General features: G+C 34.7%; 3 protein-coding genes and 1 pseudogene across 3 annotated transcripts; 1 reads left to right on the top strand and 3 right to left on the bottom strand.

Annotated features, from left to right (window-relative positions):
• Positions 1-3342: 3342 nt before the first annotated feature.
• On the bottom strand, positions 3343-4872 carry LOC125851663 (geraniol 8-hydroxylase-like; annotated as a pseudogene).
• A 3506-nt stretch (positions 4873-8378) lies between these two features.
• LOC125851664 (geraniol 8-hydroxylase-like) lies at positions 8379-10752 on the bottom strand. Its single transcript, XM_049531433.1, has 2 exons — positions 9806-10752; positions 8379-9147 (listed from the first exon to the last, which is right to left on the bottom strand). The coding sequence occupies exons 1-2, from the start codon at positions 10694-10696 to the stop codon at positions 8530-8532; spliced, it is 1509 nt and encodes a 502-aa protein (XP_049387390.1). The 5' UTR covers positions 10697-10752; the 3' UTR covers positions 8379-8529.
• Positions 10753-13265: 2513 nt separating this feature from the next.
• Positions 13266-14635, top strand: LOC125851660 (uncharacterized). The gene is made up of 3 exons (XM_049531429.1): positions 13266-13426; positions 13806-13979; positions 14231-14635. The coding sequence occupies exons 1-3, from the start codon at positions 13361-13363 to the stop codon at positions 14414-14416; spliced, it is 426 nt and encodes a 141-aa protein (XP_049387386.1). The 5' UTR covers positions 13266-13360; the 3' UTR covers positions 14417-14635.
• A 230-nt stretch (positions 14636-14865) lies between these two features.
• Positions 14866-17009, bottom strand: LOC125851659 (uncharacterized; the record flags this gene model as incomplete). Its single annotated transcript, XM_049531428.1, has 2 exons — positions 14866-15196; positions 15985-17009. A coding segment is annotated over one exon (966 nt), but the record flags the coding sequence as incomplete, so codon positions are not given.
• Between the last annotated feature and the right edge of the window lie 4 nt (positions 17010-17013).

Here is a 17013-nt window from a genome sequence, read left to right as displayed (position 1 = left end):
TGTAGGTTGACAGCTCTCTCAGATTCGGCTTAGTATTTTCTTTAGCAGATTGAGCTTCGGGACATACTCGAGAGGTAGCGGTTCATTCCAGACGTGCCCTTGAGTTATCTTTACTTTCAGTTTTGTTCTATTCGAGAACTATACTCTGAGACTTGTATATTTTTATTCGAATTCTGTATTTAGAGGTTTGTACATGTGACAAAAAATCTGGGTAGTGTTGAGTCTTAATTAAAGTCTTCCGCTTATTTATTATCTTTTATTCTCGTATTTCTACTTCTCTATCGTTGTGGTTGGGTTAGGCTGATGTGTCCGGTGGGAAATGGACACGTGCCATCACATCCGGATTTGGGGTGTGACATTTAAATAGCTCACTAGTTAGTGCATGCCGCTCTGGCGGGGCCGCTATAGCTGGGTGAGGGACGTTATGGCGGTCTCGACACTACTTAAGGTTTTTAATAAACCTCTAAACAACCTTATTTTGCACTTTTCGATTTTTAGAGCTAAGGAACGAACCCCAGGAGACTCTTACTCATTTTTCACCATTCTTGAGGCTAAAAGTAAGCTTTTCACTCCCCGAATTCATTTTTCGATCCATCGAACGTAATAGAATGGATAATTATCGATGGGGGAGGGTTTTGATCTAGATTCTATGATGGTAACAACCCTATTTTGATGCTTGGGATCATGGATATGATCTAGGGTTCATAGAATTGTTAGCGATTCGAATAATTAGCGATTCTTTATTGATTCCCGCGTTATTATGATTGTTTGTAGACCAAGAACAAGCGAAACAAATCTGAAAAGAGAATGATCAAGTTTCTTAGGGTTTCAAGCTTGTTTCAAGGTAGGTGATGATTGTGGTTCTATAATTGTGTGATGTATGTTTGTTCTTGCTTCATTATGATAAATATATGTATGCGAATGTTGCATTGTTGATCACAATTGTTGTAAATGAGATAGATGAATAACTATATGTCATGAATCACTTCTTGATTGTATGATTATTGAGAATGTAATTTTGATTGTGATTGTGGTGTGTTGATTAGATCAAATACCACGTTCCGGTATACTAATTGGGATCAATTGCCATGTCCCGACATAATTATGGGATCGATTGCCACGTTCCGACATAAACATTGGATCGGGTACCACATTCCGGTATGCTAACAATTTGGGTTTGGGTTCCATGAGAGGACTAATGACTTATTATAAATGTGTATTGTTGAGCATGCGATAATCGATATTGTATATGTTCGGTATGTTGCACGTTTGTAATGTTGTATTGACTTGCTTATGTTGCACTTAGTGGGATAGCCGTGTGATCCTACCAGTATATTGTTGTTGCGTACTGATACTACACTTGCTCTTTCTTATTGAGTACATGACATCTTCAAGCGGCTATTGACAGACCTTGCTTAGAAAATCAGTGAACATTGTTCGAATTCAAGGGTGAACCAATTCTTCGGGTTGCCATGGGTTCTCTTTCGTCTATGTCCACCATTTCGGACTTAGACTTTTCTAGTTAGTTATTAGTTGTTAGTTTGGGGTTGTGATCCTTCTTGTTTAGACTTTGATTCTTCGTTAGATGTTTTGGTACATTGACTTTCAGGTTCTAGGTGTGTTTTCCGCATTGTTAGTTATTAGATCTTTTGGAAGTTTATGAAAACTTCTGTCTTTAGCTATTTAACTTGCCTGCATAACTTAAATGTTTTAGTTTTTGGTTTAGTTGCTTAGTTTGGGTTGTAGTAGTGGTTCTCCCATCGAAGAATTAGTGTGGGTGTCAATCACGACGGTCTGATTTGTGACATATTCTCAGCCGACAAGATAAAGTTGGTTGGGCCCACAAAGATAAATTGAGAATACAAATATTTGATAGACATATGTGTAATTATGTAAATGTCAGTCGGTTTATTTGTCTCAAAAGGAAAAGGTACAAACTACAAAGCACTAATATACAAAAGTTGCAAGGAGCAAAAAAAAGAAAATATCAAAATTACCCTTGTTATACAAGCAGGCATGTTAACGAACAGATGCCTTGTAGACTTATATATAGTAGAGATATACTAGACAAGCATGGCTATCAGTACATACCTAATATATGTTACTCTCTTAATCTTAATTTATGTGACATAATTAAATATAGAAAGTTATTTAAATTTTATATGATTTTTAAATATTTTACGTTATTAATTATTGTGATTTATATATAATATATTTTATATATATGATTTTCATATAATATATATTATTCCCTATGTTATAATTTACGAGGTACAAAATAGACTTTCAAGAATCAACCAAATCTATGTCTTTCAAATATTTCAAGTTATTTATTATTGTGATTTATGGTGTTTTTTTATGTCATTTTCAAATTATATATATCATTTCTTCTGTCATGTGTTACCGATAGAAATTTAAAAGTCAATTAAATTTTTTATATATCTATTAAAATTTATATATTTTAAGTTAATAATTATTGTGATTAATCAAATTTTTTTACTTGATTCGATGATCTATCGAAAATAACCTCATTCTACCTTTCACGGCGTAGAAATAAAATATGCATAGACATTACTCTTCTCGTACCACATTTATAAAATTATATTAAATATAAAGAGAAAATAAATAAATCACCGTCAGACCGCCAAACTTACTTTAGCACAGCCCACACTAAAAAGTGCATTAAACATATGCGTTGCCACATAGCACCACATCATTTTCACGTCAAATCCACGTCTCAAATTATTTAAACTTCGATTTATTTGTTTTCTAAAAAATGGTTTGTTATTTATATACAAATTTTTAATGATTTAATCCAAAATTGAAAAGAAAAAAACAAGAAAATCTCAAAAAAGAATCAGACTTCATGAGGAATTGATCCAGGTTTCTTAAAATTATTTTCTCACAAAAATTATTTAATTTTTAAAACATGATATTTATCAAAATAAATAAATAATACTCCCTCCGTCTCAATTTATTTGACACTTTTCAGATTTCGAAATTCAAACAAAAATATCTTTAATCGTTAATTTTTCATTTATCTCTTAATTATTTTAAATTATCAATTATTGTGACTTGTAGTACTTTTTACGTAGCTTACAAGTATATATAAATTTCATTTCAAAAAAATTTAAAGATTTCACGCGCAAAATTCGGATCAAACTTAAATTGTTTCACTCTTAAAAAATAAAAAATATGACATAAATTAGGACATAGAAGTAATAAATTATTCATTAAAAAGAAGTAAAAGTTCATCATAAACAATAAAATCACCGCCACAAGCAGTGATGTCGAAGCAAAAACAAGCTATTGATTTTCTTCATTTTTCCAACTTAATGTTATTTCAATACGTACATATCAGAATCTCATTATTAAAATTGTAAAATTAATTTAAATTTATAGTACGAGTTTACTTTTTTTCCACATTCGGAACTGCAACAAGAGGAATAGCCTTCCTCAAGGTAACTCCAAACTGTTCTTCCATATCCAAATTCTCTGGTGTCATCCCTTTTGGTAACTTCCAATTAAATGGTTGAATAATAGAAGCCAACATCAAATTCACCATCCTTATCGCAAGTGGCATTCCAAGACAAATCCTCCTCCTTGCACCAAACGGAATAAACTCAAAATCCCTATCTTTATAATCCACGCTAGATTCGATGAATCTTTCAGGCAGAAACTCTAGTGATTTTCCCCAGTACTTTGGATCTCTTCCCATTGACCAAACATTCACGAAAACCTGAACGTTGAAGCTCAACACTTGTATGTCGTGTTGGGCTTTGTGCGGTAAGAGTAATGGAACTGCTGGATGAAGTCTCATTGTTTCTTTTACAACTGCTTGAAGATATGGGAGTTTGTTGATGTCCGATTCTTTAACTGGTCTTTCTATGCCTATTTGTTGAGTTCTTCAGGATTTCGAAGAAGTTCTGTCATTGCCCATTCTGTTGTTGAGGCTGATGTATCACTTCCCGCAATGAACAAATCCTGACATATAATATCAACACACATAGTCACTTAATAAAATCAGTACATTAGTGTTCTATCTAAATTTAAACACTTACAAGGATAAGTGGCTTCATAGTTTAATTTCCTATCAAATCCAGAATCTTCAACTTCACTTTGATCAAGAAGTACATCCAAAAAATCTCCGTCTATCTTAATCGTCTGGCCAATCTTTCTATCATCTAATCTCTTCTCAATAAGTTGTTCAAATATGTCGTGCAACCTTAAATACGTACGCTGGCCTTATACGCCTTGCAAATCTAACCACTTTAGTACCGGAAAATAATCAGACAAATTTGGTACCCCAGACTCCTCCATAATCGTCCATACCAATTCCTTAAATTTTTAAATTCCGGGTCCACCATATCGATTGAAAAAATCGTGTTCGATATTAAATTCAACGTGATTGCGAACACGACCCGTCCAATATCAACAGCGGAGCCACTCTCGCACTGGCTCCTTATATGGTTCACTAGGCGTTCCGCCTTTTGGTGGGAAGCGAATCGAGTTTTTGGTTAGTGAACATTTGCGTGTTACATATTCTTCTCTTGCTCCTCCACATGTTGCTATAGTGGCTTCATGATTCGATTGGGAGGCGACCGCATCGGGAACCGAGAATGTTTTGCCGGGTTTTTGGAGGATTTCTTTGGCTGTTTAGGAAAAGGAGGCTATAACGGTGGTGATCGAGCCGAGTTTTAAAGTCATAATGAGAGGGCCGTGGATTTTGGCTAGTGATTGGTTTGGTCTTGAGCCGATTATTGGGAGACCAGTAGGACCGGGTGGTAGCTTTTTGCTGGATTTGAAATAGAGATATGGTTTAATGAAGAAAATTAGTGAGATGAAAAAGACAAGGATGATGGGATGTTCCATTATTTTCTCTTCAATTCTTGTCCACTCTTAAGTTATTAGATTACAATAATAGGACTTGTGTAGAGCTTATTTAGATATACATGTGTTTTGATCTATTTAGGGATAAGCTTGAGCCTATCTCGAAAAAAGGAATCTAATCCGACCGAAAAATGGATCGACTATACAGTGCTACGTACCACTAGTGTCATGTTGCAAGTGAGTTAATATAACACGAGTGGCTCATCTGCCATATTGTGTCGACAACTTTCTACAATCTATCCACAGATTATTTTGAAATGTTAGATAATGTCAGTAATCTCTCACATATTTCAAGACTTGTTGGATTTGTATGGTTTAAAACTTTAAATACAGCAAATTTGATATCTTTTACTTATGAAATCAAATTTAGATCCAGAATTATAAGTGAAATATAGAAAATTAAAGAATGAAATTTATTTTGGAAGGGAGTGTATGGTTTCTCATTAAATAAACTTTATGCAACAAAAAATTGAATTAATCAGGTCAAAAAATTCAAAAGGCTTGGGGTGAAAACATTTTTTTCAAAAAAAGTTTGTCTTCTTGATTAGTTTTCGACCTAATATCTGATGTCTATTTTGAGGCTTTGACTACTCCTACTTTCCGCTAAAGTAAAAATATTAAAGATTTTTTTTTCATATATATATATATATCAATTCTTTTTAAACTCCAAAAAGTTAAACTTGAGATCAACTTAATAATAATGGATTATATCTGCACAACCACAAAGTAAGATATCACTTATGTTAGTCACCATTCACCAACACCTAGAATATCCGATCTTATAACCAAAATTGATCCAAAAATCAAACTAGTTGTAACTTTTGAGAATCAAAAGGGCATTCATTACGTAAAAGGGCACGTTAAGAATCTCATACATGCTCAGAAAGGGATAAAGCCATTAAGATAAACAAAGACTTTAAAATATACAGTATAACCTTGTTTTATTCCATACACTACCATAAAAATGGAGGAAGTGAACCATGTGAGCCTGCACTGGATTGAGTGGTTCCTAGATTGCATTGAGCTGCTGTCTCAAAATCACTAGAACAGTTCACTTCGGATTCAGAATTACCATAGCTTCCTACTTGATTAGCAAACACTTTTTTCTTCTTAGATGAGGGCCACTCAGGTGGATACCCAATTAGTTTGTAACACTGCTCTTTGGTGTAACCATTATAGTTGCAATACTCACAAACTATTGAGCTCTTCTTTGGTGGTCTAACTCCACTGGTAGGAGGCATCCTGCCTGAGTAGTTCCCTCCAAAACTGGAGCCTTCTCCTAAAAAGTTTCTCCCTGAATTCATATTACCTCCGTTGTAGTTATTCCTACCATTATTTACTCTAGTTCCTCCTTTATGACTGAAGAAACCTGCTCCTTCAATAGACTCAGCTACCTGACTTACTGGTGATAAACTAGCTATGGATCTCTGACTTTCCTGACTAATTACCAGTTAGTACGCCTTATTTACAGTAGGAGGCGGAGACATCATTAGAAGTTGACTCTACATTGAGCATATGTTTCATTAAGGCCCATGAGAAACTGTAAAAGTCTCTGATAGCCACAGTGTTGAGAATAATTGCGAGATTCAGGACAATTACACCCTAGATGTGGCATGAGTGCATCAAATTCATCCCAGAGAGTTCTCATTTTAGAGAAATAGTCAGATATAGACTGAGTTCCTTGTGTAAGAGAAACAAGCTCCCTATGAAGATAAATATTGTAGAACCATTAATAGTATCAAATCTCTCCTGTAAATCAAGCCACACCTTGTGAGCATTTAAAGAATAGATAATGCTGCTCAGAAGATCAAATTTCACAGCATTCATGATCCATGACAACACTACAACATTCACTTTCTCCCATTGATCATGTAAGGATACATCAAACTATCTTTAATGTGTCTTCCATCGACAAATCCTAGTTTACTCTTTCCTAGCAAACCTAATTTCATAGATCTGCTCCATAGAGCATAATTTGCAGATCCAGTGAGCTGAAGAGAAACAAGAGAGCTACCTGGAGTATCATTTGGATGTAGAAACAGAGGGTGATTGTGATCAATCACAGCTCGATTTGTGCCTAGGAAAGAAGAAGACACAGGATCAGTGTTTACACCATCCATCACCATGATCTATATCTTCCTACTACGCTGAAACTGATGAACTGAGCTTTAGACGATCCTTCTTGCTAATCGAGGCTCTGATACCATGTTAGCATTCATGGCTGTGAATGTTCTAGAAGCTAAGCAGAGAAAAAAGAAGAAGCTGAAAGAGAATCTCAATTCACATACATTCCAACTTATTGAATCAGTTACACATCAATAGTATTTATACAATCTGAATTAAGCTTCAATTAGTAAACCTCTTAGCTGTCACTCTAACTCACTAGATAACTAACTTCTAACCACTTCTTAACAGCTTGAGTTACTACTAACTCATTTGCAGTTACATCAACTTGACTCTTGGTTTAACAAGTGAAATATAGAGAATGAAATTTATTTTGGAAGGGAGTGTATGGTTTCGCATTAAATAAACTTTATGCAACAAAAAATTGGATTAATCAGGTCAAAAAATTCAAAAGGCTTGGGGGGTAAACATTTTTTTTCAAAAAAAGTTTGTCTTCTTGATTAGTTTTCGACCTAATATTTGATATCTATTTTGAGGCTTTGACTACTCCTACTTCCCGCTAAGTAAAAATATTAAAGAATTTTTTTTTTCATAAATATATATATCAATTCTTTTTAAACTCCAAAAAGTTAAACTTGAGATCAACTTAATAATAATGGATTATATCTGCACAACCACAGAGAAAGATATCACTTAGGGCTCGTTTGGTGTGAGGGATAATACCAAATAGTCCCGAGATTAAATTATAGTACTGCTTATTTTGTTGTTTGGTTGGCAAGTTCGGGATAACTTATCCCGGGAATAATAATTAGTACCGGGATAAGTTATCCCTCTCCTTGGGAGGTATAGTAATCCCGAGATAACTTATCCCGGGATAAAATAGGTAAATGACAAAAATGTCTCTTTCAACCCTTTTGTTATATCACTTTTTACATTAATGAAGGGTATTTTTGTAAACAAATAAATTGTTCTTAAAATTTATTATTTTGAATACAACAAATCAAACACTCAATAAAAAATAATCCCAACACAACTTATCCCATCATAACTAATCCCAACATAACTTATCCCAACATAACTTATCCCATCATAACTCATTTTCAAACCAAACGACCCCTTAGTGTTAATCACCATTCACCATCACCTAGAATATCCGATCTTATAACCAAAATTGATCCAAAAATCAAACTAGTTGTAACTTTTGAGAATCAAAAGGGCATTCATTACGTAAAAGGGCACGTTAAGAATCTCATACATGCTCAGAAAGGGATAAAGCCATTAAGATAAACAAAGACTTTAAAATATACCGTCTAACCTTGTTTTATTCCATACACTACCATAAAAATAACTTTTAGCGGCAATAAATATAGACATTAATAAAGAGTGTTAAAGTTTTTACTGACATTAGTTAAGTGTCATTAGAATCAATGTCGCTAAAGGCTTTAAGGACATATACGAAAAGTGTTAATTGCCGCTAAAAATATATATTTAGCGTAATTAAACTATTGATATTAATTAATTGTTTGATGTAGTGATACTAGGTATGGCAACAAGAGGAATAGCCTTCCTTAAAGTAACTCCAAACTGTTCCTCCATGTCCAATTTCTCCGGTGTCATTCCATCTGCTAACTTCCAATTAAATGGTTGAATAATAGAAGCCACTATCAAATTCACCATTCTTATAGCCAGCGGCATTCCTGGACATATTCTCCTACCCGCGCCAAACGGTATAAACTCAAAATCTCCACCTTTATAATCCAGACTAGATTCCATGAATCTTAGAGGTAGAAACTCTAGTGGCCTTTCCCATGTCTTGGGATCTCTTCCAATGGCCCAAGCGTTCACTAAAACTTGACTGTCCTTAGGCACGGTAAAGCCCAACACTTGTACGTCGTGTTGGGCTTTATGAGGTAAGAGTAATGGAGCTGCTGGATGAAGTCTCATGGTTTCTTTTACAACTGCTTGAAGGTATGGGAGTTTGTTCATGTCTGATTCTTTAACTGCCCTTTTTGTTCTTATTTGTTGGATAATTTCTTGTCGTACTTTGTTGAGTTCTTCAGGTTTTCGAAGAAGTTCTGCCATTGCCCATTCTATAGTTAGAGCCGATGTGTCACTTCCAGCAATAAATAAATCCTGTCAATGGCACACAAATATAAGTCAAAGCCAAAAAAACACAAATTTAATCTAAAGAAAAAACACTTACAAGGATAATCGGCTTGATAGTTTTACGATCAAATCCAGAACCTTCATCTTTACAATAATCAAGTAGTACATCCAAAAAATCTCCGTCTCTCTTTATCATCTGGCCAGACCCTCTAGCTTCTACTCTCTGCTCAATAAGTTGTTCAAATATTTCATGTAACCTTAAATACGCTGGCCTTATACGCCTCCGTACTCCTTGCAAATCTAACCACTTTAGCATCGGAAAATAATCAGACAGATTCGGTACCCCGGCATCCTCCATAATCGTCCATACCAATTCCTTAAACTCATGAGCCTTTTTAAATTCCGGATCCACCATATCGATCGAAAAAATCATGTTCGATATTAAATTCAACGTGGTCATGAACGCCACGCGTCCTATATCAACAGCTGAGCCACNTCCTATTTGTTGGATAATTTCTTGTCGTACTTTGTTGAGTTCTTCAGGTTTTCGAAGAAGTTCTGCCATTGCCCATTCTATAGTTAGAGCCGATGTGTCACTTCCAGCAATAAATAAATCCTGTCAATGGCACACAAATATAAGTCAAAGCCAAAAAAACACAAATTTAATCTAAGAAAAAACACTTACAAGGATAATCGGCTTGATAGTTTTGCGATCAAATCCAGAACCTTCATCTTTACAATAATCAAGTAGTACATCCAAAAAATCTCCGTCTCTCTTCATCGTCTGACCAGACCCTCTACCTTCTACTCTCTTCTCAATAAGTTGTTCAAATATTTCATGCAACCTTAAATACGCTGGCCTTATACGCCTCCGTACTCCTTGCAAATCTAACCACTTTAGCATCGGAAAATAATCAGACAGATTCGGTACCCCGGCATCCTCCATAATCGTCCATACCAATTCCTTAAACTCATGAGCCTTTTTAAATTCCGGATCCACCATATCGATCGAAAAAATCATGTTCGATATTAAATTCAACGTGGTCGTGAACTCCACGCGTCCTATATCAACAGCCGAGCCACTCTCACACTGGCTCCTTATATGGCTCACTAGTTGTTCCGACTTTTGGTGACGTAGTTCTTGAAGTAAATCAAGCCTTTGGTTATTGAACATTTGCATGTTACATATTCTTCTCTTGTTCCTCCACGTGTTGTCGGGCGGGATCCATGACAATGTGGCTTCCCGGTTCGGTTGGGAAGAGACCGCATCGGGAATTGTGCGAGCCGAGAATGTTTTGTCGTGTGTTTGGAGGATTTCTTTGGCTGTTTCGGAGGAGAAGGCTATAACGGTGGTGATCAAGCCTAGTTTCAGAGTCATGAGAGGGCCGTGGATTTTGGCTAGCTCGGCTAGTGAATGGTTGGGTTTTGAGCCGAGTTGGAGGAGTGAGCCGATTATCGGGAGGCCAGTAGGACCAGGTGGTAGCTTCCTGGTGGATTTAGTATTGTGAATTAACAGTGTGATGAAGAAACAACAGAAAATTAGTGAGATGGAGAAGACAAGGATGGGAACTTCCATTATTTTCTCTTCAATTTTTCGCAGCCGCCGAACATTGATTTGACTTGTATGGTGATTAAAAAAGGCTCCCTAGTCCCCACTAGGAAGTATTTATTTTCGTTTCCTTTTGGGATAAGCTAACTTTTTCACAAAGTCTATATCATCAAGTTGAATAATTCATTTCCGCCAAAAAATAAAAAAATCCACAAAGATTTTTTTTTTTTTAAAATGTAGATAATGTCAATAATATCTCACATATTTAAAAAGAACTTTTGGAATTAAAAGATAGAAATAAGAGACTAAAACTTGTTAGATTTATATGGTTCAAATACAATGAATATTTGATGTCTTTTTACTTACAAATCAAATTTAGATCTATAAATTAAAATTTAACTAGCAGGATTATTAGTGAAATATGAAATAAAAAAACTTTTTTTAAGATAAAATATGTCTTCCTTGATTTTCAATGTAGTGTCTGTATCCATTTTGAGGTACTGACTAATTCTGCTTCACACAAAATTATTAAAGAGAAATACTTCATATTGTAATTTTTTAATTCTAAAAATAATTAACTTGAGATAATTTAATAATGGAGGAACTCTATTTATCCAATCACAACTCTCCATGGTAAGATATCACTTAGTATTAGTCAGCAAGGATGGGACTCGATCTTCTCCCTTTCTCTTTTATTCATTTTTCCCCAAGTTCTTACTCGAAAAAAAGACATAATAAAGCATCAGTTCATTTAGCTGGATTATTCTGATTTGTTACTTGTTAATTCACATTAATTCCTAGTAATAGACTAGTAATTTTTCTTCTATGCTAAGTACTTAGTTTAGCTCAATTACTTTAGGTGTACCCAACTTATGCAACTTTTCTACTCTATTAATTAGGAGATTATATGGATTGTAAATATTTTCTCAAATTCATATTAAGTGAATGGTAAGAGTATGCCATATTTTTTTATGAAAAATATTTAAAGACTATTTTTCATTATTATCCTTGTGATTATTCTTAAACTTTTCTCCTAAAAAATGTAAAGTAGATAAGAAGCTCATTAAATGAAGGGTAAATATAAAAAAAATGTCTCAACAATTCTCAGACTTTAAATAATTCAATTATTTTGAACTATAAAAAGGGTCTCAATAATTTGTTTAATATGGACCAAAACAAAAATGTTTAGTCTGTCTATTTCAATCTGTTTGGCTTGATTTAGAGTACAATTGTCAAACCACTAACTAATGCTTGGTTTGATTTCAGATATAAATTCTTTAATTTTTGAAATAAAATTTACATATTTAATAAATATAGAATAGTACAACCACCACGGCGCCATCCTCCCCTCTCCTCTCCTTCGTTTCTCTTTTTTTTTCTTCTTTCTTTCGCTCTGAAAATTATAGGGCACTAAATTTGTTATCTATGAACAGTGGCGTAGCCACGTGGTAGTCAAAAAAAAAAAAATCAAATATACAAGTAAAAAGATATACGAAATAATTAAATAATATATTTTAAATATTCTTAACATAACAAACTGTTATAGCCCAATGATTTCACCTTTTTGAAATGAGGAAGTGCTATGAAGCCCAATTAGTGGTAAATGAATATATAGTTGATATCAAATCAAGTACTAAAAAAGTGTTCCAAAGGAGCAAAAAAGTAATCAAACCCATCATCATGATGCAAATGAGGAAGATGGTTTTCCATCCAATTGAAGGATATGGATGGTAAAATTATTGACAATCACGTAATATAACAAAGGATAAAACTAACCGTTAAATAAAAATTGAGGGATAATTTCGACCGTTCTCCGCTACATTTAAAAAAAAAAAAAAAAAAAAAAACTATAGAAGAGTCGGTTGCTGGCACAGAAACTAAAGGGACCCAGATGAGCAGAGATAGACAAGAATGAAAGAAATAATAAAGATTGCGTATCTAACAGAGACAAGTGTACCCACTTAAACTAAAACAACACATGACACTTCATCTAAGTTCCACCGTCTTTCTTGCTACTTGTCGTTTTCCTCATTTTAATTTGTTTTAAAACAATATGACAATTTTTAGGTTTGAATTCAATGCCTAATTAAACAATGCTATATAAAGTAAAACGAAAAGAGAAATTATTAATGATTCTTTAACCAACACTTTGTACTTAGAGTTCGTTTGGATTGCCTTAAAAAAATAGTTTTTAAGTTAAAAATAATAAATCAAACTCAAATGATTTTTAAGTTAAAAAATAAAAAATAGAAAAAGACCTACTTTTTGTTTTTGACTTATTTGAAGTCATTTTAAACTTATTTTATGTAATTTTTACCTTGTCAAATACTTTTCAACTTATTTTAAGTCATTTTTGACCTATTTTAAATTATTTTTTATATTTATCAAACACTTTCAGAAATCAAAAACTGACTTAAAAATAAATTTGACTAACTTTTAAGCCAATCTAAACACCCACTTATTCATTTTTTTTAACTCCCAAAATTAAGTAGTATTATTGACTCACCGAATCCACACAAAACCCGACTAGCCAAGCTAACTTGTTACGTGCTGTTTTTTCTTTCTTTTCCGGATTACAAATTTGTACATACAAATTTTTGTTTTGTATTAAAAGTATTGATGAATTTAGTTGAACTTTACATGTGAAAAAAGAAGAAGATCAAGAGTCAAGAAAGTGATCAAGAGGCAAATATGGTGGGCATTTTTTCAAGATTTTCTGTGAGCAGAGCTGGCCATCGTCGAACTCAAAGTGCACTTGTATGTAAATAAATTTTGTCCTTGTAACAAATTGTCTTCTGGTTGACTGATTCTTGGCTTTTTTGTTGTTGTTTTCAGTCTCTAAATTGTGTCTAATTTACGAAATCTTTTGTAGTGCCTAGTCTTACTTTTGGTCTGATCACATAAAATAAAAGTTTGTTCTGATTCTTCCATTCCACCATGAATTGACATGATAATTAAACTCGTCATATTGGTATTTAGTTGTTAAGTTATTTAGCTTATGATTAGAAAACATAGCATTAATATGAGAATCGCTCTCAACTGAAAATTTCTCTGTTAGAACGCCATTTAGGACTTGTTTCCTAAGCGCGCCGTGGAGATTTAGTTATAGAAATTTTATGATGTAATTTCATTGCAGGATGAAAGGGAAGTGTTTCCCCCAAATTCAGAGGCTACTATACACAGGGCTTCCTCTGGGACGCCTCATGGTATTGAATTTGCAGTTGAGTTCAAGCCAGTTAAACACCCCTCTGAGCCTCTTGAGATTGATCGACCAATTCAATGTCCCTTTCCAGAACCTTCAGTACTAAATGTAAGGTCTTCAACTCACCCTATATGTCTCTGAAGTTGTCCTCTGTAGTCATGTGAATATGTTCTATCGAGTATGTGTAAATACTCATCTCTAGAGGTGAATTCAAGATTTAAAGTTAATGATTTCAACACTCTTTATTTTTTGGAATTTATAGGTCGAAAACTTAATATTCGTATTTTTGAATATTCCCGGCTCCTTCATTTTACTTGTTAGGACTGCTAACTGGAATTTGTACAATTCTTGACTAACAGGAGGGAAGAATATGGAAGGAGCGAGGGTCTTCTGTGCGGCGAATTAGAAGGCCTGAAGGAAGAGCTACCGACTCTATGGCAACTCGAACAATACCTAGACCTCCCATGAATCGGGTTATTCTTCCATCAATGAGTGCACCTGAACATAGTCTGCTTAAATTGTTGGAGGAATCTGGGATTTGTTGATGGATTGCTCAGCTTTGTCAAGGTACTATTGCTATGCCAAAGAAACATGATGGTATTGTGTATGTAAAAATTCAAACACAGTTGCATGTAAATTTCTATAATAATGTTAAAAAGATTTCCTTTGTACTGCAGACACAATACTATGTTTTATCAAAGTGTTGTATCTTTTACATCATTATCGATTGATTCTATTATACAACTCAAAAAAATGTATGTTCCAAATACTTGAACCCAACTCATTTCCATTTTCACTTGTCAATTCTTCTTAGCTGTGCTTGGTGCAAAAATCTTGGAGAATTATCTGAATATTCTTCATGGATATTAATATTCCACCAACAAAATTACTAAGCACCTGGTATGGGCTGTATGTTTTTTTTTGATGAGCAAAAATAAAATATGGGGTGTATGCTAATGAGTTGATATTCAAAACATAACTAGAACTAAAGAAATAACACAACTCTTTGTTCATTGAATAAGTATGATACATAGTACATCCTCTCAAATGATAAACAAATTAAAAGAATCATCTTTCATCAAACCTTAATAGCTTAACAATGACGCTAAGACAAAAAGAGCAAGCAATTTTTAAAAATATCTAAGCAAGATACCACATGCATTACATTTGCGAACTTTCCAGCCTTCACTTTAATGGCGCCTCAGTGAATACCCAGATTTTTTAAAATCCTTTCTAGGACTGAATTAATCATGGCCGTGGTTAAAGGTAGCAGGTGGTTTCTCCATACTTTTACAGCCTTAGCATCACCCTTTTTTCATTCCACCCTAACAACAAGCATATAACATGGATGATAAGAAATAGAGAAGCCCAGTTTTTTTTTTTATGCGATCAACCTTTGTAGAGACATAATATACCATCACTCAGCAGACCTCTATATCTCACATCTCTTAACCTATGTGATGCAAGGAAGCTACAACAATAGGAATGTAGAAAGAAATGAAAGAAAAAGAAGATACATATATGAAATACAACCGGATCCCTCACATTCTAGGACGAGTCTATCACGAAGGCGGATTACTGTCGCCATAATGATTCACTTGATCTAAGCCTCCCCTGAAAGCCCACTGTATTTTACCTATTAAATATCTTTAACAAAGTGGCAGACTGTTCTTCAAAAAAAATATACCGTTTCTGCTGGAACTGAGGAATAAATTTGGACAGCTGGGCTTGCACCTAAATTGTTGGAGTTGCCGAGTTGGTCAATAAAGGGATGCATGAAGTGAAATAGCAAGATACAAGATTGCAACTCTCTCCTGGGGTTGGTCAATAGATAGACTGCATGACGCAAAGGAGCACGATATATGCTTTTTTAGAACTTTGTTATTGTCTCGCATAATTAGAGTTTTGACACCAACTTACATAGATATAACTCACAGAAGGATAGTAAAATAACACCACTAAAGTAAGGTTAAAGATCATATTCCAAATTAGTCCTGTAAAAGTAATAAATACAGGAACTATTTATAATTTGTTTACTACGTAGAATGTAACTTTACGGGCATGGAGACTTGAGCTAAAAGGCCTCAACAGAAAATACGAGGGAGGTACTCACTTTAGAAGTGTAAACTCCATTTACGATGGCAGCAATATGTCCAGCTGGAACAAGTTAGCTCAGCTATTAGATTTGATGGCACTGGCACCATTACAAGATTGACTACTTCTTTGTGAAAGTCTAGCAGGCTTCTTAGAGTAGCAAGAATTCCACTCCCCACCATCCTGAGCATAATAATCCATCGGATAATCCACTTGTGTCTCTTCCTTCACTTTCTCGCCACCATTATCACAAGCACCACAAGATTCATTCTTTGAACACTTCATATCTTCATCACAACACATATCTGAATTCACTGATGTCTTCCTCTCCCACCACCCAGACAAATCACCCAATGCAATCTCCGCCTCAAATGGCGTTAACAAAGGCTTTTTAAACGCATCTCCCCAATCAATTGACAACCTCGGACAAGCAATCTGAATCCAGGCATCCACTGCATCCTCAAACAATGCAATCCTCATAGGAGATATCTCCGACATCAACACAACTGTCCAAGTCATCCCCTTTTCCGACATCTTCTTCTCTAACCTATCCAATATCCTTGGATTGCCTTGCCTACCTAATGTCCCAAGCACTATCCCCCAATTCTTCGCCCCCCTCGCCTTCTCAATCGCTCTCTTCCTCTCCTCCTTCATTCCCTTATGATCATACTCCTCCACAAACAACTTCCCTATAAATGGATCATATCTATAAGTCTTTATCCCCGGATTCGCTATCATAAACGCCTCCAAATGAAACCTACCGTCAGCCACAAATACCAAAACCACATTCTCTCCATCAGAAAACCTGTTCTTAACACTCGGGGCAGTACAGCCGAGTACCTCCCCAGCCGATAACGGTTTAGCTTGAGGAATCAAAATACTAAACCCCAATTTTTCAAGTTCGGGCTTAACCGCCCGAATTGCAGAAGCAAATTGAATTGTTCCAGCCATAATGATATTGTCATACGTATCAGAATTATAAAAATTGAGTTTGAGTTCATTCAACAACCTGTGAACATCGATCGAGATTTCGACGAATATATAAAGG

The sequence above is a fragment of the Solanum stenotomum genome, unplaced genomic scaffold (assembly GCF_019186545.1).
Source record: "Solanum stenotomum isolate F172 unplaced genomic scaffold, ASM1918654v1 scaffold28435, whole genome shotgun sequence".
NCBI classification, from domain to species: Eukaryota; Viridiplantae; Streptophyta; class Magnoliopsida; order Solanales; family Solanaceae; genus Solanum; species Solanum stenotomum.
The sequence above is the reverse complement of the archived record's forward strand: the minus strand, read 5'-3'. Positions and strand labels throughout refer to the sequence as shown.

Excerpts from the sequence above, each read along its gene's own strand:
- LOC125851664 (XM_049531433.1), bottom strand. The coding sequence starts at position 10,696 with ATGGAAGTTCCCATCCTTGTCTTCTCCATCTCACTAATTTTCTGTTGT. Across the intron at positions 9,148-9,805 it reads CTATCAAGCCGATTATCCTT|GATTTATTTATTGCTGGAAG; the intron begins GTAAGTGTTTTT and ends TGCCATTGACAG.
- LOC125851660 (XM_049531429.1), top strand. The coding sequence starts at position 13,361 with ATGGTGGGCATTTTTTCAAGATTTTCTGTGAGCAGAGCTGGCCATCGT. Across the intron at positions 13,427-13,805 it reads GTCGAACTCAAAGTGCACTT|GATGAAAGGGAAGTGTTTCC; the intron begins GTATGTAAATAA and ends ATTTCATTGCAG. Across the intron at positions 13,980-14,230 it reads CAGAACCTTCAGTACTAAAT|GAGGGAAGAATATGGAAGGA; the intron begins GTAAGGTCTTCA and ends CTTGACTAACAG.